This window comes from Mya arenaria, chromosome 3, assembly GCF_026914265.1.
Source record: "Mya arenaria isolate MELC-2E11 chromosome 3, ASM2691426v1".
In the NCBI taxonomy this organism is placed as follows: Eukaryota; Metazoa; Mollusca; class Bivalvia; order Myida; family Myidae; genus Mya; species Mya arenaria.
Window position 1 is genome coordinate 71,605,329 of NC_069124.1, and position 27,303 is coordinate 71,632,631.

The 27,303-nt window shown below is 38.9% G+C and overlaps 4 protein-coding genes across 5 annotated transcripts in view; 2 read left to right on the forward strand and 2 right to left on the reverse strand.

Moving 5' to 3' along the window:
* The window catches only part of LOC128226942 (nucleoside diphosphate-linked moiety X motif 17-like), a 24,244-nt gene extending 20,325 nt beyond the window's left edge, over window positions 1-3,919 (reverse strand). Inside the window, exon 1 of the mRNA XM_052937063.1 lies at window positions 3,900-3,919. The gene's annotated coding sequence lies outside the window, so the exon portion shown is untranslated. The remainder of the gene's footprint in view (window positions 1-3,899) is intronic.
* Window positions 1-12,560, forward strand: part of LOC128226940 (uncharacterized) — a 19,858-nt gene extending 7,298 nt beyond the window's left edge. For both annotated transcript variants that reach the window (XM_052937060.1, XM_052937059.1), the window contains exons 2-5: window positions 745-1,553; window positions 3,915-4,071; window positions 6,762-6,843; window positions 8,632-12,560. In XM_052937060.1, coding sequence (XP_052793020.1) covers window positions 745-1,553; window positions 3,915-4,071; window positions 6,762-6,843; window positions 8,632-9,332 — 1,749 coding nt within the window. In that variant the 3' untranslated portion in view covers window positions 9,333-12,560. The remainder of the gene's footprint in view (window positions 1-744; window positions 1,554-3,914; window positions 4,072-6,761; window positions 6,844-8,631) is intronic.
* Window positions 12,561-12,707: 147 nt separating this feature from the next.
* Window positions 12,708-14,498, reverse strand: LOC128226941 (uncharacterized). The gene is made up of 2 exons (XM_052937061.1): window positions 14,122-14,498; window positions 12,708-13,983 (listed from the first exon to the last, which is right to left on the reverse strand). The coding sequence occupies exon 2, from the start codon at window positions 13,962-13,964 to the stop codon at window positions 12,831-12,833; it is 1,134 nt and encodes a 377-aa protein (XP_052793021.1). The 5' UTR covers window positions 13,965-13,983; window positions 14,122-14,498; the 3' UTR covers window positions 12,708-12,830.
* Window positions 14,350-18,605, forward strand: LOC128226249 (proline-rich protein 36-like). The gene is made up of 3 exons (XM_052936133.1): window positions 14,350-14,383; window positions 16,247-17,324; window positions 17,438-18,605. The coding sequence occupies exons 1-3, from the start codon at window positions 14,350-14,352 to the stop codon at window positions 18,603-18,605; spliced, it is 2,280 nt and encodes a 759-aa protein (XP_052792093.1).
* Window positions 18,606-27,303: the final 8,698 nt, after the last annotated feature.

Consider the following 27,303-nt stretch of genomic DNA (forward strand, 5'->3'; position numbering starts at 1 on the left):
CAACTCTAAGCAAGCAATTATTTGGAAATAGATAATTCAGCCCTTAATATTAATTTTTGATATGAATGTCAATATTGTGAAATTCAAAAATAGCAAGTCAAAGGTGGATTCCAATATTTGTGTGAGAGTCCACTATCACAATTAATCATTGCATGTCTGTAAACATACTCTGGTGAAGTAATAAGATTACCTTTGCTTACGTTATAAATGCACTGTGCATTTTTTTTGCTAATATTAATTGGATTTTAATGTATAAAGATAATTAATTTTTGATATGAATGTCAATATTGTGCAATTTAAAAATAGCAAGCCAAAGGTGGATTCCAATTTTTGTGTGGGAGTCCACTATCACAATTAATCATTGCATGTCTGTAAACATACTCTGGTAAAGTAATAAGATTACCTTTGCTTAAGTAATAAATGCACTGTGGATTCTATTTGATAATATTAATTGGATTTTAAAGTGGAAATGTAAATGAGTTACAGTATTAAAATTTTTGAAGCAAATGCATATCTTTGGTTATATTCTGGTATAATTCAGATATGACAAGACGGCAATTTGCAGTAGCTCTATTACAGTTTACAAGACTTAAATTGATAAACAGTGGAAAATGAAATTCATGATATCCCAGAAATAAAGAAGAGACTTAGTGATATTGCTTATTCTGAACATGTGACTTCCCTGGGCAGTATTATTCCTAATTTCACAAGCATTTATGAACACATCTGTTTTTATGATTACAGATGCGAGATCTTCGGGAGTACTCCAAGATCGTTGAGTTGATGGAGGAATACAAGCCAAAACCAAAGCCGTCCGGCCAGCGGACCTCTGTGCGCTACAAGCCCATCAAGGACCGCGTCACCCTGCCCAAGTCTCCGTCTGTCAAGGAGTTCTCTGAGGCTGTCTCCACAGATATTCTGCGTCAGACCACATCAAAGGCGCTCACTGTGAACATGTCTTCACTGGAGTTTTACAGAAACGAGCTTACAAAGAAGGTGAAAATGCTTGATGTTAAGTTGTCCTTCTCATACCAAGAAGATTTTTCTACACAGACTGTGAGATTAGAAAAGCAGCTGGTTCGCCATGGCAACAGATGGGTTTGGGAGAATGAGGACAGAAGCAAAAATGTGATATCTTTTCCGTATCAACCTGGAGACAGGGTTAACCTAAACATTGGGGTGTTTGTCCATAAAACCAAGAAACATGGGCTGTTTGGTAAAGAGACAATCACCACTCAGGTTGGGACGGCTACAGAGGTGATCGTGTTGGCTAGAGACAATGGGGTCGGGATGGGGCTGCACTTCAATGAACCGTACACTCAGAACATGAAGTTGAACTTTGACATAAATGGAAGAGGACACAAACTGACATTGAAGTTCAAGCTGGATGTTGTGCATGAAGATAAGGGGCACCCAATGTTGTGGCTGCGACCCAAAACCTCAAATAAAAGGTTCCGCAGTCTCGACACAGCGTACAATCTTCTTTTAGATTTGCCGCCCAAGGACAAAGATGAAGATGGCCGTGTACGGCTGTTTGTCTACAATAACCAAAGGTTGGTTTCTTTAAGTCCATTAAGGTTTCTTTAATTTACAATTATTATTGAACAGTTGAATGTTCTATGCTCACGATAACAACAACTTTTCTATACTGTATGACTGTATGCATATCATCTAAAAAAGTACATATGATGCATCTTCATCAATCTAAATGACTTTGTTTCTGTTGTTACATCATATGTTTTGTTTCACTTCATTTTTTTTTAAAAAGCAATGTGGTTTTGAAAATGATGAAGTGAACATTGCAAAGCCTTAAGGTGTATGACAGTGCAAAGTCAATGCTGTATTTTTCACAATTACTGTAGACTCTGAAATTCTTTTATTTTTAAGAATTTAAGCAATACAAGTTTTTGGTTTGAGGTATAATTTATTTTAACTTAGTTAGCTTTTGTGTCACAGAGTATGTTTAAGTGGGTATTGATTGTCACCAGGTACAGTATTTATTGTTTGGGAAGTGAATCAGAATAAAACTTGATCGCCATTCTTTTGAAGTGTAGGTGTGTTGGTTGACAAAGGTTAAAGCCATACTTGTTGATCAATACAATCTGATACTAAGTCTGATACAGACCTTCTTACAGGGAAATAATAGCACAATAACATTCAGTGGCCATGAGACACAGCCTGGTGAGAATGTGGTCAGTGTGTCATGGTTATGTTACATTATCAAAGGTACAATTGCATATGTACTTTAATGCATACTAAAATGTATGACTAATATGTGATTGCAGTCATGTATAGTAAATTTGACACATGTACTTGCAAATTTCCATGTTGTGGTATAAATTGACAGGTATTAAAGTTACTGATTAAACACCGATATCACCTATGTGACACATTAAAGGTTTTACATTTGTGAAGTATTTCCATAATACCTACATTTGCAGCTATTTTAGTTGGATTTTTGATACAATGCTAATATATTAGTTTAATATGAGAACAAGGTGTAGGGCAAAAAGAAGTCATTATAACAGGTTTGCATTCTTCATGTGAAGTTTAATGGCTGATTTTTCTGAGGATGTGGCTCAGTCTGTATGAGATTGATTGTCAGATGAATAAAACTGCTGACAACTGCTTAAATGAATTTCTACTGCTTTGTGTTATATCTTTATGACATCAGCAGTAGGAAAATCTGCATCATGCAATATTGGGCCTTCAGACATAATTATTGCAAATGAAAATAACATAAATAAAATGCCAAAAGTAATTGATTTTTCTATGTACATATATTGATTAATTCCAAACTTCTTTCTTTTAAAGGATTGTCATTGGCGCATCATTTTTTAAAGATTTATGACCATAAGTTAACTCATGTTTCCATACCAACCACAGATTTCGTCCAAACTTAATTTCAATGGATGAAAAATACAAAAATGATTCATCATTTTTTCTTTATTAATGTTTCATAAATATTCCTTGTTTAGAAAGCAAATAAAATCATATAATAGTTGTAATATTGATACATTAATTTTGCACGTCATTTCAATAATGAACTTTCGTAATGACGTCATGTGTGTGACATCAAATTTAGATTTCAAAACATGCAAAATACATGGTCTCACTTATAAACACTTGTCTTACACAATATAAGTGATATCATCATGACTATAAATTTTGAGTATTACTTCCTGAAATGTCTTTTATTTCCGTCAAATACCCAGTAAAATGGTAGAAGCAAATTTATGTCTGAAGGCCCCAAATTGCGCCATGCTCATATTATGTTGCTATATATACAATTAATCCTAATCTGAAATGCCTTACAATTTTAACAAACTTGCAAAACAGGAATGTATTGTTAAATGTCTTTACCCTTCAAATATCCTTCAAATTATATAATATATTATTTACAAAACATTCTTCCAACAAATGTAATTTTATTGTGGTAATTAAATACTGATTACATTATTTTTTAACATCATTCATAGACCACATTATACACCGTACTTCTGCTTTTTATTGTACTTCAATGTCAGTTTTTAATGCTTTGTGGCAAAATTGTTTTTTTGATTTGACAGATCTCCCTGAATTTAATCAAGTCTTGTACATGAGTGTCTAACTTGTGAACACAAAGCTACATTTTAGAGAGAGGGGATGAGCGGATGTGACAGACAATACATATGTTTATTTGGGGGAGCCACATCCTCATATAAATGTGACTGACAAGCATGTCTCAATGACCTAGTTATATCATGAAGTTAATAGCTTCCTTTTTCACAAAGTTCATATGAGCTGCTTTCCCATGTTACATGCTGTCACTTCTGAAATACTTCTGGCTGTATCTTGTGTCATTGTAGTTTTAAATATAAAGTTTGGAGACAATAAGTCATGCTATAATGGTCCTTTACCTCTGTGTTTTTCAGATTGGTGAACTACCACAAGACTGCGGTGCTAGAGTGTCTGTCCGTGCGGCCCGTAAGCATACAGACGGACATTCCCACGGGCATAGAACTGCGGACCTCCTTGGGTGGCAAGCGTCTGGCTTTCTTAGTCCCTGTGGTTAAAATCATAGATACTGAGGTGAGAGGAGTTCCAGGGTTATTGTAATTAAGTCAAAGGGGTAGTAGAAAGACTTATAGAGAAGTAAAAGGTTAGGAAATGTCTGAAATTTCCATTTGCTCTTAGTTTGACTGAGACAGTCTTCATTCATGATCAATAGTTTGAAAAAAATTTGATGTGGGGGTGGAAAAATGAAATCTTATTGCAGGGTGTGCATACTAAATATTGTTTGAACAAGCTTAAAGTTTGAACATTAGGAAACCACATACATTTGATAATAATGGTATGATAGGTTTGCGTAGGAGTGTTTCACATAGCATAAGATAAAACCCTAACAAGATATGTCAATAACAACATAACGACGGCCTCACTTCAAAATGCCGCTGCATTTTTCTCTGTTTCGGAATTTTTACATCACTAAAAAAACATAATTATAAGCAAGCCGCATCTAATGAAAATGCAAGTAAATAGCCCAATGAGAAAATGGTGTTGCATCGTGTGATCAAAATGGCGTGCAATGATTGGACATCTCACAGAGAAGCAAAAAATGCCTTACCTTTAGAAATTATAACTATAAAAATTGTAATTTTGTTAAAAAAAGTGTGTGATCAAATAACCAAGATAAAATATTAAAAACATTGCTACTGAAAACATGGGATATTGTAGCTTTGACATTTGGAAGTGAGGTATCAATATGTGTTTTTTAACAAGATGTAGCAATAGGTTCAGTTGAAAGTTGTCCTCAAGGCAACCTAAATGCATAGGATATCATTTAGTTAAAAACCAACTAGACCCTGTCTACCAGGTTATGCCTAAATGGAAGATAACTTATTTGTAATTAGTACGTTTGTATAGAACAGGAGCAGTGGTGACATTATAAAAGCTCATGTTTCCCTATTAAAGTTGAGCTGAAAGTACTTCCAACTTCATAATTATATCAGCTACATGCAGGCGACAAGTATATTATGGCTATGTTTGTTATGTAAATGTTTTTCACAAAAAAATAAGCCAGAGGGCCATCAATCATTGGGGTAGGCAGTATTATGATATTTGATTCCCCAGCCATCGGTGTTTTTATGGCTGGCCTGAATGGCTGAAGGCACACAAGGAGTTCTCTACAAGTTGAAGGACAAACTTTGTATAGGATTTCAATCGTAAATATATTGCTTACTGGGGTTATTTTGGTAGTTTTTTATAAAGAAAAGGAAATTGCATTATAATTGTGTCCTGATATCGGTACAATCGCAATGTAAGGATGTTTGGACTAGATCCAGGTGTACTTCTATGGATCTTATTTTCATATAAACTAACAGGAGACATGGTTTAGTATTCTTGTGTCAACTTGTACACTTTATTACATTCTAGCTCACCAAAGTTGCTTAAACATAATTGATCCAGTGATCAATAGCATGTGTTCTAGCCACAGAAACATTCACCAGTCCATGTTTCCAGTCACCAATGATATGCTAGTGATGTAGGATTGACTGGACTGTACATAGACATAAGCTGATGATATTGCTTGGATTTGTTGTCTAACTGGACTAGATTGACTTTAGAACAAAGCAACCTAAATATTTGTAGAACACTTTACTAGACTATCAGTGGTATTAACATGTTGCCCATACTAGAATGTTTAGCTGTCTGAATATTTAATCATTGACACAAATGGTCATATTTCGATTCATTAAATTGGCCATTTAATGCATGAGATGTACCCTGAAGCATGGAGAAGATCAATATCAGTCTTTTGGTCAGCTGGAGGACAAGGTCACAGGGTGAATGTCCACTCTACCAACTGTCACAAGCACTATGCCAGTTCATTTCATGTCCATAAGTATATCAAAATATATGTACGGCCTGTAGTCTTATGAAAACAACATTTTACCTGAGTGAGCAGTTTTAAGTGACCGATGATAGATTTTTAGAGCTGGGAAAAACTGCAAATCTTTGCAATTCCAGAAATATGTATGTTGAGTAAACATTTTAATGATTAAATTTCATGTTAGCTTAAAATAAATCATTATCATATTACATGCAGATTGCAATTCGCCTATCTGCACCAGGAGATAAGGTATCAGATCAGAGTCTCATCAAAATCATTTAAATCTGGTACAATCTCGAGATAGAGCTTATACAGATAGTGTTTACTAATCAAGGAAACCACTCCTTGATGTGGGTCACATGATATTCCTGGAGTGTTAAATATCTATTTACCAATAAAACATGGGGTTATATATATGTCATTGTAATCGTATTGGCAATAAACATGAAAGGGCCACTGTGATAAGGGTATTTGATGTGTGTATGTATAAATTCTTCAATGATCTTTTAAAGGGCCAATCTGATTTGTTTTTAAGCTTTCACCTTGGCATTTGGAACCTTTACCAGGGTAACCTTGGAAACAATGCAAAGGTTCCTTTGTAATTTATATGATAATTGTCTCGCAAACAATCAGTAAATTTAATCAAGATTGAGACTGACTCATTCATTTTAATTAAAGATCTTTTCAACTTGTGATTTATCAAGAAGAAATAGTATCTGAAAAGGAGCTTGTCATTGCGTACTAATTTTAATAGGTATGAAAAAAATGCCTTTTCTATGATGATTGTTAATTCAATACCGTGGAAAATTCCTTTCCGGATTAAAATATCATGTCTTCAGTATCATACTTTTTTTAGTGCAAGAACTGTAATTGATTTGTTTGGTTTCAGATGTACCGTTACCGACTGGCGATCCTTGTGGTGACTGCTGAGGGGCCCCACTGCCTGTGTTCTGCCAAGTGGAAAACTTCAGGTAGTGATGTGAAAGAGATGAGTCTTCTGCTATGGCTGTTCACACTACTCAACCTAAAGCGATTTTGATCACAACAATTAATCTTGGAGATTTTTTTGCAATTTTTACATTTGTTTAATTTTTTGGGGCCTGCATACAACTTTAATCATATGAAAAAGTTGTCCATTAACATTGTCTATAAGTAAAAATGAATTCATATATTTCATCTCTTTTGTATAGTTTCTATTATTGTCCGAGTAGGGTCAGGGCCATTTCATGTTGACAGTTAAATCTATCAACACTAAGAAGTGCAAATAATCACCAATTTCTTTTCAAACTAATGACATATTTTGACAATGTAGAGCATTGTTATACCATGTTATTGTTGGCCTATTTACTTTACCTATTGTAAAGTAGGTGTTAAAAGTTCAGAACCAGGCCACAACAATATCCTGCCAATATATATTACCTAGCCATTAAGTAGCAGCTTAAAACTTGCTAATACTCTAATAGTCACAGCCTGCCATTCAGTTTGACCTGGACTTGGCCAGTATAGGGGTAGACAAGGTTGGACAATAGGCCGTCGGGCTTCACTTGATGGCCTTGAACTGGATCGTGGGCATGACTTTTTAACCCCGCTGTTTTGTTGCCCATCATTTATTACTGTAATCTACACCAAATCATAATTACATTAAAATGAAGCTCATTTGTGCCTAGCATTTGATGTTTTGTCGAGTAATTCATTGAGATATATAATGGCAGTTTTAAAAAAAAATAGTCTTAAGGTTAAGTGCTGGTATGTACATGTATATTGAGTTTAATGAAATGGTAGAATATAAACAGTGCATTGAGCATATATCATAGTTCAGGCAGTATATATTTTAAGTCTTCTTTTTAATTGTACATTTTCATGTCTTTCTCCTTATAAGAATTATATTGATTTGGAACAAATAAATGTCTTTCAGAATGTAACATACTGGTCTTTATAAGCCCTTTGGTGATGTTATTTCCCTGAACATAATACAAACACCTTGTATCCAAACAAGATCATGTATGTGGTACACGGACAACAGTTCATGTTTGTCTTTGTTCATGATTGTTTGAACTGCCATTCTCTCTTCTTGTACTGCTAATAGCTTAGTGGCATCTTGGAGTTATATGTTATTATAAATAATTATGATGACCAATCATTTATAAAAAAAGCAAACAATTCCTGTTTTCTGTTGAACAAAAAGCCCTAGGATTTGCTAACAGGTCACATTTCCAGATTGCTTTTAATGAGTTAATTTCATGATGATGACAGGGAGGATATTTTGTTGACATGCCTGTTGAAATATAGCAACTCATTAATGGAAGTTTAGAGTATCTTATTTGCTGTGAAGCATACAGGCCTTAACTCTCCTGCACTTAACAATAAACCACAGTACAGTGGCATAAATAGTTTGATTGAGATGTCAGATGTATCAGCCCTGTTATGTGTCAACTTCTTTACAATAGTTTAGTTTAAATATTTCTTATAAAGCAAAATTTATGGTTTCCTTAATATATAAATATTTCCTTATGTTGCTAGCCTTATTGCATCTTCGTCATCAGACCTATAACTAATGTCAATTCAGCTCATAAATCATGCTTTCTTCAAATTTATTACGCCCATGTCATTTTTTGAAAGATCTTTTTACACACCTTCTTTAGTATACATCCTCTCTAATAAAATATTATGCTGTCATGAGTCTGTACTTTCTTATTGTCTGTGGTATTTGCTATCTTCATTATGTCATGTCAAATTAACCAACTTTTAACTTTTTTCAGACAAATTTGACTACAAAATCTACATGTTCAAGACAGGCGATACTTTTGGACAAAGGATCCGCTGGTCATCCAAGGACTTCCTGGACATAAGCTACGCAATCCTGAACAGCACAGGACATCAGATAGTGATGAGACAGGACTCAGATGCTCTCATTGAGGACGTCTGTATCGGCCTCTCCCTCAAAATGCTCGTTCGCTGGAGCACTGAAACGTTGCCATGGAAACAGAGAGACCGTGTTCCAATGATGGAGTGTCAGAAATACCTGAGTGCAAAGTGCAGTAACTCTGGAAACAAAATTTCAGACTTTTCGGGTAAAGACATTATCTCACATATGAAAAGTCTACCCCAGTTTCTGGAGTCCCAAGAACTGATGATGTATACGGATGTTGAAGAGTTCCTAGCTGAAGATGAAACTGATGCTGGAACCTTGAACAATGGCAGTGACATTGAAATAGACTTAGTGCGTGCACCAAGCCAAATGAGTTGTGAAAGTATTCGTAAAACCAAGAGGCGCTCAAAGCGTCGAGGAGAACTGAATATAGAGGATCCGGATGACTTGGAGGACGATATTGATACAAACACTCAGAGTTCCCGATACCGATACGAGATCGGATCAGGGGATGATCTCACAACCTCTGGCTTTATAGACGACAGATCTGAGTACACTGGGGGTGGCTCATGGGTTGACTCGGTCTTATAGCATAACTAGGGTGGGCAACTGTGCTTTGTTTACTGACAGTAATGGAAATGCTTTCAAATATCATTCGGAAAGGTAACAAGTATGCCGTCCTTGGTAACATAAGTAGTCCTGCAGAACAGTTCAGATTCAAAACAAGTGGTCATGTACTGCCATCACAGCAGTATAGCTTAGTTTGTGAGAAAATCAGTATCTTTGTTCGTGATTTCATTGAGATTATTGAATCACAGAGATTGTATCCTAGTGATCACAACATGTAAAATATTAATGGTCATATAATTCCTAGTTGCATGTGTATAAAATACTGCTGTTCGGCATGTAAGGGCTTGTTTGTTTTTGCAATATTTCTGTTTCATTATAGACAGTGCAATGCCTGGTATGAAGATTCACATACGTGTTTCACTAACTAGTGGTTGTTGAAAAGTGTATAGTTGGTTTACTTGGTATAAATAATAAGTATGTTTTTTTCTGTACAGAAGCATACCATTTTAATGTATCTGTGTTCGTTATCTTAAGTCTACTTAGAGGTTATTTTCATACTTATAAGGATGACAGTATTTATTTCATGTATAAATTCTGGAGGGAATGATGCAATATTTCTTTAAATATTCTGAGATAGATTTGCTTCATTGGATTGTTAAATAAAGTTTCAAGAAATTAAGTAACAAAATCATACTTGGATGGTTGGTTAAAAAAGCTGCCTTTTCATAAAGCTCACAATATTGCAAAATAGCTAATTTGGCAATATATTGCTTTATCAATTAATCAAACATATGGCCATGTCCCTATCAGAGGGCAAATTTATTGCAATTTCAGCATAATACTGACAAGACACATTTCCTCGTATGAAGTGAGGCTTTGTTCAGGAATGGCAGTAGTTAGTGATTATTAATGCCTTAATATGTCATGTTACTCGTCATCAGCACACTTTTGTTGTCGGGGAAAAGTGTCAAGTATATTTTGAGAACAGATATTATTATTATAGATATTATTGTCCACTAAATTAGTTATATAGCTAAATCATAATTCTTGATGCATACCAATTGATATCTTAATTAATAAAAAGGTGATGCACTGTTAATTACATTTGCTGAGGCTAACAACTTTGAACAACATAGCTTGAGCAGTCTAGTGTGTAGGCTGTTTCCATAACAATCTTAATTGTTTTAGTATTTTCATCGTAAATTGAAATAATCTTGTAACATGGTTTCATTATTTTGTTGTAGCATGTTAAAGTGAATTTAATTTAAACCTTTATTGAAATAAACACAACATTGAGGAAGAATCTGTGTGTTGCCCTTTGTGACATTTATACAGGTTTAAGATTATTGATGTTAAGACTAAAGTAGAATCCATTATTGAAACTGCCCCCTGTAGCATATTTCCATAGACTCCCACAGTTTAGGTTCATTTTGAAACTGTGTAGGGCCAATTTGTGGTTTATTTTGGACTAAAAACAAAGTCTATTGAAGGATTTACAGTACAAGCATGTGGCTGTGTCAGAGATCATTTTGAGGTTTCTAAAATTAGGTGATATCAATCATTGAACTTTATAATAAATTGTATGTAACATGATAAAAACTCTCGAGTGTCATTTTAGATTTACGAAATTGGCAACTTCTTACTCTTCCTTTTACAAGACAGTTCAGTGGTTTAATATATCTCATTAGAAATTCTAATGGGCAGGAAATATTACATGTTTACTGTCTAACTGCGCTGTGATGGTTTCATGAGAGGCCTATTATATGGCAGCACCCAATGATTTATTCTTTTATACTTTTTTTGCAAAGCTTTTTTAACTTTTAAAGATATGCTGTTTTTTCTCATTGTGCATTCAGAGTATATTTTTATTTCATCTTTAAATAGAAGTTTTAGCATATCATATTTCCTTTTTTTGGCACTTATCTGTTATGTATAGGGTATATATTACAGTGCAGTAACTGTGGTGAAAACCTTATAACAATTTTATCGAGTACAATGACCTGCTGAAAAACATCCTATACTATTACTTGTCCCCCCCCCCCTCCACCCAATGTATACGTGCAAGGCACACAAGTTATGAAATATAGTGCACTGAATTTGTTCTGCATTAAGACACGGTCCTGTGCATTCTGTCAACATTTCATGCCTAAGACGTGATGGCTGAAAGCTAATGCACACATACAATAAGCATAAATAAGTTGTCAGTAATAGTTTTGTCCTTCTGCAAAAGTTTAGCCAACTATTGTAATTAATCATCATCCACGTGACAGTCTGATACGTGAAATCCAGCACGATGTATGCATTACAGTTGATGCAAACAAATAGTTGTGCTTAAAATGAGAACTACTCTGGTCGTGTTCATACATGTATGTAGTCTAGAACTTCCCTTTGTCTGAAATGTTGAACATATTTTTTTGGCGTGGGCATGTTTACAAAGAACCAAACAATCTTCTGAATTGCACATTTATACTGGGACCACAAAGCATACAACATGCAAATAATATCTGTGAATTGAAGCATATACCTACACTAGAGACTTTGTTATTTCCTTATAGGGAAAACAGACTCTTGCAAGACGAAGAATGTACTAAATTACTCATTGTTACTTTTGTTTAAACATATTTTGTAAGTCGAATGTCTTAACATTTAGATTTGTTATTACACTTAAATGTTGATGAATTATGATTATGTGGAACACATTTTGCAAAGGGGAACAACTCTGACCAATCATTTTGCAATAAATCACCACTGTTTATCTGCCATTTAAGCATTCATTTTTCCTTTTTTTCTGTGATAATCATGTGTGGTTGTTTTATGTTTTATATGTTTAATATGTATATAGTTTATTTAATATATAAAATGGATCTAATTTTTAATTTGTTTGGGACATAATTGTTTACATTTTAATATGATACCCTTCATAAATTTATGCTTAAATTAAAATATAGTACCCACATGAAAATCGCAATATAAGATTAAATGATCGCCAGAAATTCTGAATCATTTAAAGAAAGTTCTGCAATTGTGTTTTTTAAATTGTATATATCAATCTTAGAGTTTATCTAGAAATTGTGTACATAACACTATAATTGTATTATACTGTTTTATATTTTATACAAGTCATCTCCTGTGCATATATATAAGGCACTTGGAGATCAGCATGCCTTTGTCAAGCACTGATATGAGGGGGCGCATCATGTACTATCTTCACTCACTGAGTATTGCAATAAAATTGTGAAGTCCTTACAATTCATTTTGTTTCCTTTTGTTTATAAGTGTATTAAGTGTTGTCTATTTTGCTAAAGCACGTTTAATACAAGTTTGCAAACCTGTTGTTAATGAACACTAGTACGTCACACAGTACGTCATTCAAAACACTTAACCGGAAAAATACTTGCGTCGCAGTTATAAATGTACATGTTATAGTTGTATTTATTAAAAACTTTACATGTTATATTCATTGCTAGACATGCATGCATTTGACAGTTCATTCAAATGGCAACAAATCACTTTGCATAATCAGAATTTATATGCGTTATTCTCCTCTGGCGTGGGGGCAATTTTGTCCTTGAGGGACACATATAGAGAGTACACACACGCATACATGATCCTGTTAAAATAGCTAATCCAAGCATTGAGTTCACGTTTAAAATGTCGGCACGTCAACACGAAGATGAGGATACCGACGGCATGTCGAGAGTTGGAGACCATCTCCACGACGTACTTGACGGCCGACAGGTGAATGTAGCGTCGCCAGGGGACGCTTCCGAGCGCCTCATCCAGGGTCTTCACTTCCGGAAGGAGATGCGGGTCAAACGGCTTTAGGAAAAACATGTAGTGCACTAACGTCTCCGGCAATAACGTAATCACCCTAAAAAACGACAGGCGTAGTATGACAATAGTCGACTGACGTAACGTCTTTGTGACGTTGATGCTGGCGTGCGTAGTTAGTCTGTGTTTGGGAATAACACCGATGATGGAATGCTTGGCTTCGCGAATGATTAATACGTTTATAATGATCACAGAAATGGGGATAACAGTGTAAATGAAGATATCCACAACCCAGTTCCAAATGGGAAATTGCATGCCTTCGTCCGTCCGTATGTCCACACAGTAACCCCTGTTGTCTATTTTCGCTATGTATGCGTTAGGTAGAGACAGCACCGTAACTGAAACCACAATCCACACAATCTCCTTGGGTGCGCGCTGGTGCCTGGAGAACCAGCCGCTCCGGAAAGGATTGCGGAGGGATATTAGCTTCTCTATGGTCAACCCCAGTAAAAGCAGCTCACTGATATAAAGCGGTATCATGTACAGAATACTCCACACCAAACACAAATCAGGGTTGCTTAGATTCTCCACATTCCAAAACTGTTTAAGATAATAAAAGAAATACAGAAACTGGCACAGGAAGTCGCATATCGAGATGGTGACGAGATAATGAGCGGATGAACACACGTCGTACATATGTGAAGCGTTCCAAATTACAGCGGACGCGATGTTCCCGACGAATCCGACAGAAAACCACACGAGGTAAACGTAACGTCCGACCAGAAACACCGGCTGTATCGCCCTATGGAGAACGTAGTCCGTTGACAGGAACGTCACTGCCGTCATGTTGACGTCATCTGCATACGTGACGTTCTCCATCATAAATTGTAGATTTTTTTTTCTGGAAAAAAAATACGTTGAATGTCACCTGCGCATATATGTACGATGTTAATTATTTGAATGTAGTGAATATTAAAACGTATAACATGAACGAAACGATTGAATATGTGCATTATTTTTCTAAAACAATTATCCTTACCTCAGCGTTATTCCATTTCAGCAGTTTTCATTTTTAACTGAGCGTAGCTAACGAAATCATTGTTAGACTAACATATCAACAAAGCGTGTACCTGTGCCTAATACCGCACAGATTTTGAGTTATGCATTATTATTTACGTTGGCGCTCGGAGTTGGGTTGACTATACCTACATTTTCCTCGTCAGATATTAATTAGAGATACTGTCGGTATATCATCATCCTTTTCACAATGATTCGAGACGCGTACATTGTTCCTGGCACCGGTGCAGTAAGTGCGCGGAAATAACAGATTTTCTCCGAATTAAAGACGTATAAAACTGTACTCATGTTTGTTTTGATGTTTCAGTAATATAATCATCTTATTAAGGAATTTATTGTCAGACAAACAGTTGCTGCATGACGTACGTAAGAAGTCTGGCTCATATATATTAATATAGTTATCTGTGGCGTGTATGCTTACATTTTTACTTACATTTCATCGCAATTATGTTTGTATAATACAAACAGTTTACAAGCAAACAGATAAAAAGTTATACTAGTTCATGCTTATCAATATAAATCTTTTTTATTAATAAGCACAACGCCTCGTCGTAATTACTATCAGGAGCCGTAGAACAACAACAGCAGCAGCCGCAACAACAACAACAACAAAAGTAACAAAGTCATATATATATGTTTATTATCGTCAAATGTTAATACAAATCTCAGCGTACAGGCGATATTTATCAAAAGCATCACGAAACGATTTGATTATATTTTTTTATCGGCGAGAAGATTTGCAAAATATTGCCACCTGCATAAGATACAATCCAACTTGCATGTTTGAATGCAAACTCTTGATAAGAAAGCTGGCACTGTGGCCTCATCAGGAAATTGTTAGTGACCCTTTGCCAAGTTAAATTCTCTGTCGTGGCCTCATTAGAAAGTAGGGAGGGTCCTTTGCCAAACCATAGATCATGTGCCTACATGTATGTACGCTGCAAACATATAAACTATTCATACCGATCATTTTCGGTAGGGTTGGGAGGGTCGGGATCACAACATTCAGCTATGCAACAAATATGCTTCTAAGGGCGTTTTTGTTGATACCAAACTAGTTTCAGTTTTGGTTTCAATGGTTTCGGCGGTTTGTTAAACTGTTTCGATTTTTTTGCTTGAAGAAACAAATGCTTGGTTTTGTGTACAGCTTCAACAACATTATGCAGCTTTCTGCATGTAGCATTTCTTCAAACAATGTTACCGCAGTTGGTCGTTTGCCTGATTTGACTAAATGGTGTTTCATCACACATGTTGGATCACTGTCAGCTATGTTTCGTTTTTTTCAAAGTGAGCTAGTTTTCGGATGGAAAGAACGCACGAAAACGTCACCAGTCGAGGTTTCGATTTTCGTAAAAAAAGCCCAGAAAAAATTGTTTTCATTTTATTTGAAACTGTCACAACAAATCCACAGTTCGTGAAAACAATTTAAAACCAAAACTAGTTTATTACCAACACAAACGCCCTTAGACTGTCAATGCGGTTTTGACGCAATGCACGTTTCATTGAATCAGCTAGCCATACATTCTTGCCACAGTGAGAAAACTTCGTCATGACATTTTCATTACATAACAATGAAAAAGTTGGCATGCGTAAATTGTACTTAAAACATCATTATGAGGGCAATGTTCAGACAAGCGCACTAGATGATTTAAATTCATTAAAATTACGTAATCAAATAATTATGTAAAATACCTTATGTGTTTGACTGTACGCGCCATATCGTTGCGGAAGTGATATAAGTATATATATTGTCGTACCGATCTCAAACAAACGAGGCTCGCCTCTCTTCACAATGAAGGCAAATCTATAAAGTACATCAATACTTCAGGTCCTGTTTTTCGTTATTGGTTTTGTTAAAAGTTTGGACAATTATGCTGTCATAACATATGCACACACAAAATTGAAATATATTCAAATTGTAGGTGAGCAAATTATGCAAAAAAATTGGGATGCTAAATATTTGTATTCGGCGGCAAGACACTTCAGAGGTCTTGAAAATGGACATGCCTCTTTACGTTATTGCTCTCGCGTATTAAGATTATGTAAGTACTTTCAGTGAGAGTTTAACATTCAAAATGCATATGCAGTAAAACTAAATGCCTGTGAGCTAACACGCAAAGCCGGTAGCAACGCTCGTACTTGCTATCCAGCTCACCGCTACGCTTGCCACACAGTTCACCTCTACGCCTTCCACCCAGTTCACCGCTACGCCCCCAACCCAGTTAACCGCTACGCCCTACATCCAGTTAACTGCTACGCCCCCAATCCAGTTCACCGCTACACCCCACATCCAGCTCACCGCTACGCTCGCCACACAGTTCACCGCTACGCATTCCAACCAGTTCACTGCTACGCTTGCCACATAATTCACCGCTACGCCTTCCACCCAGTTCACCGCTACGCCCCCAACCCAGTTAACCGCTACGCCCCACATCCAGTTAACCGCTACGCCCCACATCCAGTTAACCGCTACACATCCCACCCAGTTCACCGCTACGCCTCCAACCCAGTTAAACGCTACGCATCCAACCCAGTTAACCGCTACGCCTCCCATCCAGTTCACCGCTACGCCTCAAACCCAGTCAACCGCTACGCCTCCCATCCAGTTTACCGCTTCGTCTCAAACCCAGTTCACCGCTACGCCATCCAACCAGTTCAACGCTACACTTCCCATCCAGTTCACCGCTATGCCTCCCATCCAGTTCACCGCTACGCCCCCAACCCAGTTAACCGCTACGCCTCAAACCCAGTTCACCGCTACACATCCCACCCAGTTCACCGCTACGTCTCCAACCCAGTTAACCGCTACGCCTCCAACCCAGTTAACCGCTACGCCTCCCATCAAGTTCAGCGCTACACCTCCCATCCAGTTCACCGCTGCGCCTCCCACCTAGTTTATCGCTACACCTCCCATCCTGTTCACCGCTACGCCTCCCACCCAGTTCACCGCTACGCCTCCCATCCAGTTCACTGCTACGCCTCCCACCCAGTTCACCGCTACACCTCCCATCCAGTACAACGCCACGCCTCAAACCCAGTCCACCGCTACATATCCCACCCAGATCACTGCTACACTTGCCATCCAGTTCACCGCTACGCCTCCCATCTAGTTCACCGTTACGCCTCAAATCCAGTTCACAGCTACATATCCCACCCAGTTCACCGGTACATATCCCACCCAGTTCACTGCTACACATCCCATCCAGTTCACAACTACGCCTCAAACCCAGTTCACCGCTACATATCCCACCCAGTTCACTGCTACACTTACCATCCAGTTCAAAGCTACGCCTCAAACCCAGTTCACCGCTACATATCCCACCCAGTTCACTGCTACACCTCCCATCCAGTTCACCACTACGCCTAAAACCCAGTTCACCGCTACATATCCCACCCAGTTCACTGCTACACTTGCCATCCAGTTCAAAGCTACGCTTCAAACCCAGTTCACCGCTACATATCCCACCCAGTTCACTGCTACACTTGCCATCAAGTTCAAAGCTACGTCTCAAACCCAGTTCACCGCTACGCCTCCCATCTAGTTCACCGCTACGCCTCCCACCCAGTTCACCGCTACGCCTCCCACCGGTTAATCGCTACGCCTCAAACCCAGTTCACCGCTACGCCTTCCACACAGTTCACCGCTACGCCTCACACCCCGTTCACCGCTACGCCTCAAACCCAGTTCACCGCTACACTTGCCACCCAGTTCAGCACTACACCTGCCAACCTGTTCACCGCTACGTTCTCAAACCCAGTTCACCGCTACGCCTCAAACCCAGTTCACCGCTACACCTCCCATCCAGTTCACCGCTACATATCCCACCCAGTTCACTGCTACACTTGCCATCCAGTACAACGCAACGCCTCAAACCCAGTTCACCGCTACATATCCCTACCAGTTCAATGCTACACTTGCCATCCAGTTCAACGCTACACCACAAACCCAGTTCAACGCTACATATCCCACCAAGTTCATTGCTACACATGCCATCCAGCTCAACGCTACGCCTCAAACCCAGTTCACCGCTACGCCTCCCATCTAGTTTACCGTTACGCCTCAAATCCAGTTCACCGCTACATACCCCACCCAGCTCAGCACTACACCTGCCAACCTGTTCACCGCTACGTTCTCAAACCCAGTTCACCGCTACGCCTCAAACTCAGTTCACCGCTACACCTCCCATCCTGTTCACCGCTACATATCCCATCCAGTTCACCGCTACACTTGCCACCCAGCTCAGCGCTACACCTGCCAACCTGTTCACCGCTACGCCTCCCACCCAGCTCACCGCTACACTTCCAACCCAGTTCTCCGCTACGCCTCCCACCCAGCTCACCGCTACACTTGCAACCCGGTTCACAGCTACGAATGCCAACCTGTTCACTGCTACGCCTGCCAACCTGTTCACTGTTACGTCTGCCAACCTGTCACCGCTACGCTAGGCATCCATTTCAAGGCTATTGTTTCTTCTAGCTCATCGTGACGCGTGTCGCCCTGTTCACCGGTTCATGTGCCACCCAGTTCACCGCTACACTTGCCACCATGATCACTGCTACACTTCCACCCTGAGCATCGCTACACTTGCCAGCCTGTGCACCACTACACTTGCCAGCCTGTGCACCGCTACACTTGACAACCTGTTCACCGCTACACTATGGCATCAAATTCAAGGCTATTATTTCTCCTAGATCATCGCCATGCTTGTCATCCAGTTTACGGCTTCGTGTGCCATCAAGATCACCGCAACTCATCTAGTTCACCGATACACTTGCCACCATGGTCACCACTACACTTGCCACCCTCTTTATCGTTACACTTGCCACCTAGTTTATCACTACACTTCCACCCTGTTTATTGCTACACTTGCCACCCATTTTATTTTGCTACACTTGCCACCCTGTTTATTGCTACACTTGCCACCCTGTTCACCGCTACACTTGTCACCCAGCTCACCGCTACACATGTCACCCTGTTCACCGCTACACTTATCACCCAGCTCACCGCTACACTTGCCATAATGTTCATCACTACAATTGCCACCCTTTTTATCGCTACACTTTCCACCCTGTTTATCGCTACACTTGCTACCCATTTCACGGTTACACTTGTATGCTGGTTCATCGCTACAATTGCCACACAATTTAAGGCTAAACTTGTCTTCAAGTTCATCGCTACGCTTGTGATTCAGTTCATCGCTTTACTTGTCACCAAGTTCATCGCTACGCCTGTCATCCAGTTCATCGCTTTACTTATAACCCAGTTCACCGCTTCACTTGCCACCAGGATCACCCTTACGCTTGCAAACCATTTCAATGCTACGCTTGTCATACAGCAAATCGTTTCGTCTGTCATCCAGTTTACCGTTTGTAATCCAGTTGAGTTCAACGCTACATCTAAAGTCAAGTTCACTACTACGCTTGCAATCAAGTTCACCGCTAAACGTGTCTTCTAGTACACCGCTACGTTTACCATCCTGTTCACCGCTACGTTTACCATCCTGTTCACCGCTACGTTATCCACACTGTTCGCCGCTACGTTTACCACCTTGTTTACCATCCTGTTCACCGCTATGTTTACCATCCTGTTCACCGCTACGTTTGCAAATATGTTCACCGCTACGTTAACCACCCTGATCACCGCTACGATTACAAACCTGTTCATCGCTACGTTTACCACCATGTTCACCTCTGCGTTTACCACTCTGTTCGTCGCTACGTTTACCACCCTGTTCACCGGTACGTTTACCATCCTATTCACCGCTACGTTTACCATCCTGTTCACCGCTACGTTTACCACCCTGTTCACCGCTACGTTTACCATCCTGTTCACCGCTACGTTTACCACCCTGATCACCGCTACGTTTACCATCCTGTTTGCCGCTACGTTTACCATCCTGTTCACCGCTACGTTTACCATCCTGTTCGCCGCTACGTTTACCATCCTGTTCACCGCTACGTTTACCACCCTGATCACCGCTACGTTTACCATCCTGTTTGCCGCTACGTTTACCATCCTGTTCACGGCTACGTTTACCATCCTGTTCGCCGCTACGTTTACCATCCTGTCCACCGCTACGTTTACCACCCTGATCACAGCTACGTTTACCATCCTGTTTGCCGCTACGTTTACCATTCTGTTCACCGCTACGTTTACCACCCTGATCACCGCTACGTTTACCATCCTGTTTGCCGCTACGTTTACCATCCTGTTCACCGCTACGTTTACCATCCTGTTCGCCGCTACGTTTACCATCCTGTTCACCGCTACGTTTACCACCCTGATCACCGCTACGTTTACCATCCTGTTCGCCGCTACGTTTACCACCCTGTTCGCCGCTACGTTTACCACCCTGATCACCGCTACGTTTACCACCCTGTTCGCCGCTACGTTTACCATCCTGTTCACCGCTACGTTTACCACCCTGTTCGCCGTTACGTTTACCACCCTGTTCGCCGTTAAATTTACCACCCTGTTCGCCGCTACGTTTACCACCCTGTTCGCCGTTACGTTTACCACCCAGTTCGCCGCTACGTTTACCACCCAGTTTATCGCTACGTTTTTCGTCCAGCTGCCGCTACGTTTACCACCCAGTTAGCCACTACGTTTACCACCCTGTTCGCCGCTACGTTTACCACCTTGTTCGCCGCTACGTTAACCACCCCATTCGCCGCTACGCTAACCACCCTTTTCGCCACTACGTTTACCACCCTGTTCGCCGCTACGCTTAACGCCCTGTTCGCCGCTACGTTTACCACCCTGTTCGCCCCTACGTTAACTATCTTTGTTGCCGATACGCTAACCAGGCTTTTCGCCGCTACGCTTACCACCCTGTTCGCCGCTACGCTTACCACCCTGATCACCGCTACACTTTTTACCCTGTATACCACTAGGCTTTCCACCCTATTAACCGCCACACCCTTCATCGCTACGTTTACACCCTAGTTCATCGTTACGTTTACAAACCCAGTTCACCGCTACACTTTCCATCTATTTCAAAGCTACTCTTGCTACCAAGTTCACCGCTAAACTTGCCACCTAGTTCGCCGCTACACTTGCCACCTAGTTCACCGCTGCGCTTGTCCCCTAGTTCACCGCTACACCTGCCACCTAGTTCACCGCTACACTTGTCCCCCCAGTTCACCGCTACACTTGCCACCTAGTTCACCGCTACACTTGCCACCTTGTTCACCGCTACACTTGCTACATAGTTCACCACTACACTTGCCAACTAGTTCACAGCTACACTTTCCACCTAGTTCACCGCTACACTTGTCCTCAAGTTCACCGCTACACTTGCCACCTAGTTCACCGCTACACTTGTCCACCCAATTCACCGCTACACTTGCCACCTAGTTCACCGCTACACTTGCCACCTTGTTCACCGCTACACTTGCCACCTAGTTCACCACTACACTTGCCAACTAGTTCACCGCTACACTTGCCACCTAGTTCACCGCTAGACTTGTCCCCCAGTTCATCGCTACACTTGCCACCTAGTTCACCGCTACACTTGTCCACCCAATTCACCGCTTCACTTGCCACCTAGTTCACCGCTACACTTGTCCACCCAATTCACCGCTACATTTGCCACCTAGTTCACCGCTACACTTACCACCTTGTTCACCGCTACACTTACCACCTAGTTCACCGCTACAGTTGCCAACTAGTTCACAGCTATACTTGCCACCTAGTTCACCGCTACACTTGTCCCCCAGTTCACCGCTACACTTGCCACCTAGTTCACCGCTACACTTGTCCACCCAATTCACCGCTACACTTGCCACCTAGTTCACCGCTACACTTGTCCTCCAGTTCACCGCTACACTTGCCACCTAGTTCACCGCTACACTTGACACCTAGTTGAAAGCTACTCATGCCACCTAGCTCATCGCTACACTTGCCAACTAGTTCGCCGCTACACTTGCCACCCAGTTCACCGCTACACTTGTCAACCCAATTCACCGCTACACTTGCCACCTAGTTCACCGCTACACTTGCCACCTTGTTCACCGCTACACTTGACACCTAGTTGAAAGCTACTCATGCCACCTAGCTCATCGCTACACTTGCCAACTAGTTCGCCGCTACACTTGCCACCCAGTTCACCGCTACACTTGTCAACCCAATTCACCGCTACACTTGCCACCTAGTTCACCGCTACACTTGCCACCTTGTTCACCGCTACACTTGCCACCTAGTTCACCGCTACACTTGCCACCTTGTTCACCGCTACACTTGCCACCTATTTTACTGCTACACTTTCCGCCCTGTTTATCACTACACCTAGTTTACCACTACGTGTGTCGCCAAGTTCACTGGGTCGCGCCATCCTCCTCACCACAAAGTTTTTCACCCAGTAAACCTCTACGACGTTCCCATCGCTACACTTGCCACTTAGTTCACCGCTACACTTGCCACCTAGTTCACCGCTACACTTGCCACCTAGTTCACCGCTACGTCTGTCATCCTACACTTGCAACATAGTTCAAAGCTACGCTTGCCATCCATTTAAAGATTACACTTGTCTTCTACTTGTTTTCCGGCGACATTGATGCCAATATTCAACTTTCTATGTATTTTTATTCAAAAGCCGGAATGGCTCAGTATGTAGAGCCGTATGTAAGGTCGTGTGTATATAATGTAACATCGTATATGTAATGTAACATCGTATATATGTAATGTAACATCATGTGTATGTTATGTTAGATCGTATGTATGTAATGTAACATCGTATATGTAATGTAACATCGTATGTATGTAATGTAACATCCTATGTATGTAATGTAAGATCGTGTGTATGTAATGTTAGATCGTATGTATGTAATGTAACATCGTGTGTATGTAATGTAACATCGGGTATATGTAATGTAACATCGTATGTATGTAATGTAACATCATGTGTATGTAATGTTAGATCGCATGTATGTAATAGAAAATCATGTGTATGTAATGTAACATCGCGTGTATGTAATGTTAGATCGTATGTATGTAATGTAACATCATATGTATGTAATGTAAGATCGTGCGTATGTAATGTTAGATCGTATGTATGTAATGTAACATCGTGTGTATGTAATGTAACATCGGGTATATGTAATGTAACATCGTATGTATGTAATGTAACATCATGTGTATGTAATGTTAGATCGCATGTATGTAATAGAAAATCATGTGTATGTAATGTAACATCGGGTGTATGCTATGTAAGATCGGGTATATGTAATATAACATCAGGTGTATGTAATGTAAAATCGGATATATGTAATGTATCATCGGGTGTATGTAATCTAACGTCGTGTTTATGTAATGTAACATCGGGTGTATGTAATATAAGATCGTGTGAATGTAATGTAACATCGGGTGTATGTTATGTAAGATCGGGTATATGTAATGTAACATTGGGTGTATGTAATGTAAAATCGGGTAAATGTAATGTAACATCGGGTGTATGTAATCTAACGTCGTGTTTATGTAATGTAACATCGGGTGTATGTAATGTAAGATCGTGTGAATGTAATGTAACATCGTATGTATGTAATGTTACATCGTGTGTATGTTATGTAAAATCGGGTGTATGTAATGTAAGATCGTGTGTTTGTAATGTAAGATCGTGTGTATGTAATGTATGATCGGGTGTATGTTACGTTACATCATATGTTTGTAATGTAACATCGGGTGTATGTAAAGTTTCATCGTATGTATGTAATGTAACATCGGATGTATGTGATGTTACATCGTATGTACGTAATGTAACATCGGGTGTATGTGATGTAACATCGTATGAACATAATGTAACATCGGGTGTATGTAATGTAAAATCGTATGTACGTAATATAACACTGTGTGTATGTCATGTTACAACGGGAGTATGTAATGTTACACCGTATGTATGTAATGTGACCTCGGGTGTATGTTATGTAACATCGTATGTATGAAATATAACATCGGGTGTATGTAATGTAACATCGGGTGTATGTAATGTTACACCGTATGTATGTAATGTTACCTCGGATGTATGTATTGTTACATCGTTTCTATGTAATGTAACACCGTACGTATATAATGTAACATCGGGTGTATGTGATGTTACATCATATGTATGTAATGTAACATCGGGTGTATGTGATGTTACATCGTATGTACGTTATGTTACACCGTGTGTATGTAATGTAACATCAGGTGTATGTAATGTTACACCATATGTATGTAATGTATCCTCGGGTGTATGTAATGTAACATTTTATGTATGTAATGTAACCTCGGGTGTATGTAATGTAACATCGTATGTATGTAATGTAAGATCGTGTGTATGTAATGTATGATCGGGTGTATGTTACGTTACATCATAAGTTTGTAATGTAACATCGGGTGTATGTAAAGTTTCATCGTATGTATGTAATGTAATATCGGGTGTATGTGATGTTTCATCGTTTGTACGTAATGTAACATCGGGTGTATGTGATGTTACATCGTATGAACGTAATGTAACATCGGGTGTATGTAATGTAAAATCGTATGTACGTAATATAACACCGTGTGTATGTCATGTTACATCGGGAGTATGTAATGTTACACCGTATGTATGTAATGTAACCTCGGGTGTATGTAATGTAACATCGTATGTATGAAATATAACATCGGGTGTATGTAATGTAACATCGGGTGTATGTAATGTTACACCGTATGTATGTAATGTAACCTCGGGTGTATGTAATGTAACCTCGGGTGTATGTAATGTAACATCGGGTGTATGTAATGTTACACCGTATGTATGTAATGTTACCTCGGATGTATGTATTGTAACATCGTTTCTATGTAATGTAACACCGTACGTATATAATGTAACATCGGGTGTATGTGATGTAACATCCTATGTACGTAATATAACAGCGGGTGTATGTGATGTTACATCGTATGTACGTTATGTTACACCGTGTGTATGTCATGTAACATCGGGTGTATGTAATGTTACACCGTATGTATGTAATGTATCCTCGGGTGTATGTAATGTAACCTCGGGTGTATGTAATGTAACATCGTATGTATGCAATGTAAGATCGTGTGTATGTAATGTAACATCGTTTGTATGTAATGTAAGATCGGGTGTATGTAATGTTACACCGTATGTATGTAATGTTACCTCGGGTGTATGTTATGTAACATCGTATGTTTGTAATGTAAGATCGTGTGTATGAAATGTAAAATCGTATGTATGTATTGTAACATCATGTGTATGTAATGTAAGTTCATGTGTATGTAATGTAACATCATGTGCATGTAATGTAACATCGTATGAATGCAATGTAACATCGTGTATGTGTAATGTAAGATCATGTGTATGTAATGTAACAGCATGTGTATATAATGTAAGATCATGTGTATGTAATGTAACATCGTATGTATGTAATGTAACATCTTATGTATGTAATGTAACATCGTATGTATGTAATGTAAGATCATGTGTATATAATGTTACATCATGTGGATGTAATGTTGCATCGTATGTATGTAGTGTAACATCGTGTATGTGTAATGTAACATCGTATGTATGTATTGTCACATCATGTGCATGTAATGAAACATCGTATGTATGTAATGTAGCATCGTGTATGTGTAATGTAACATCGTATGTATGTATTGTAACATCTTGTGTATATAATGTAAGATCATGTGTATGTAATGTAACATTGTATATCTGTAATGTAACATCGTATGTATGTAATGTAAGATCATGTTTATGTAATGTAACATCGGGTGTATGTAATGTAACATCATGTGTATGTAATGTAACATAGGGTGTATGGAATGTTAGATCTTGCACTTACGTCAGATTGCAGAAGATTTTATCAATATGAAATCGTGATGAATAATTATTTACAAATGTAAAGATAAGGATAGCTACATCAGCATTCCTGAATATCATATTCTTAAACAAGTATTGAGTATGAAAACATTCGTCTGACTGCGAGGTATCGGTGTCTAAAATTTGGATCACTTCAAAAGTGGATAAGGTGACTTAAAATTAATTAGGAAATTATTTATGGACATTGCTGAACCTTCGAGACTTGCCAACTTCAGGAAAAACTCGCTTCTTGACATTTTAATCATGAAACACAGCCCAGCGGTAATTCGTGTCTGGTCAAATACAAACTATTATTACGTGAGCCATGACAATGTACAGTGTTGTGTTTAATGTGGTATGAGGAACTTCCTCATTCAGTCATTGTATTAAAGATACACTCTTACTTCCAAAAAAGATTTACCTCAATTAATTCAATTGTTTTAATATACCAAAAATGATGAACAAATGTCAAAAACATTAGTTCTTATGAAGGATACGGAGTTTAATTTGAAAGAAATGTGCATAAAACACATAAGTTCTACCTTATGAGACTGTAGTAGACTACAGTAAATCTTTTAGCATTCAACAATCATTTAATATTTTTTTGCGTTTTCAGCTATTAAATACACGGTTACAATCGTTTTATCGGAAACCAAAATTTCCATAAATCTATTATTTAGTTAGTAGTATATGAGTCAAAATTATGCTTGTAATACATGTGTATGCATTGATATTGAATAAGAGTGTCGCTTTAATAATGAGAATTTATTTCGAGGAAAGCATTCTTTGGGAAATGTTTAAACCTGAAAACTTCAAACCTCAGATGTCGGTGTACCTTAGACTCAAATATGGAAAAAAAGTATTAACATGGTTATTGGTTGTTTTTTTTAGGATAAAAAAATACAAAAACATACCATCCTTAACATGCAAACATGTTTGTACACCGAAATCAGTAGGGACGAATAAATATAGATTTGGGAAAGAAAAAATGTATTGCAAATATTTGTATGTACATAATTAATACTTTGAAAAAAAAAAACGCTTAAAGTATGATATACAGAAACTCATAAGTGGACCAGAAATTGTTTATCAGAGAAAATATATACACTAAACAAAATTCCTAACCGGCCACTTAGTAAAGTAACCTTCCTGAAAAGTGCATTAAGTATAATCAATATACAGTTCAGTATTCGATATCTGCCCTCTCGTGGCAATATTCTTTGAAAATTTCAGCTAAATCGAAGCATAAACGGCAGAGGAAACACAGTTCAAATGCCTTTACTCCTAAATCCAAAGGT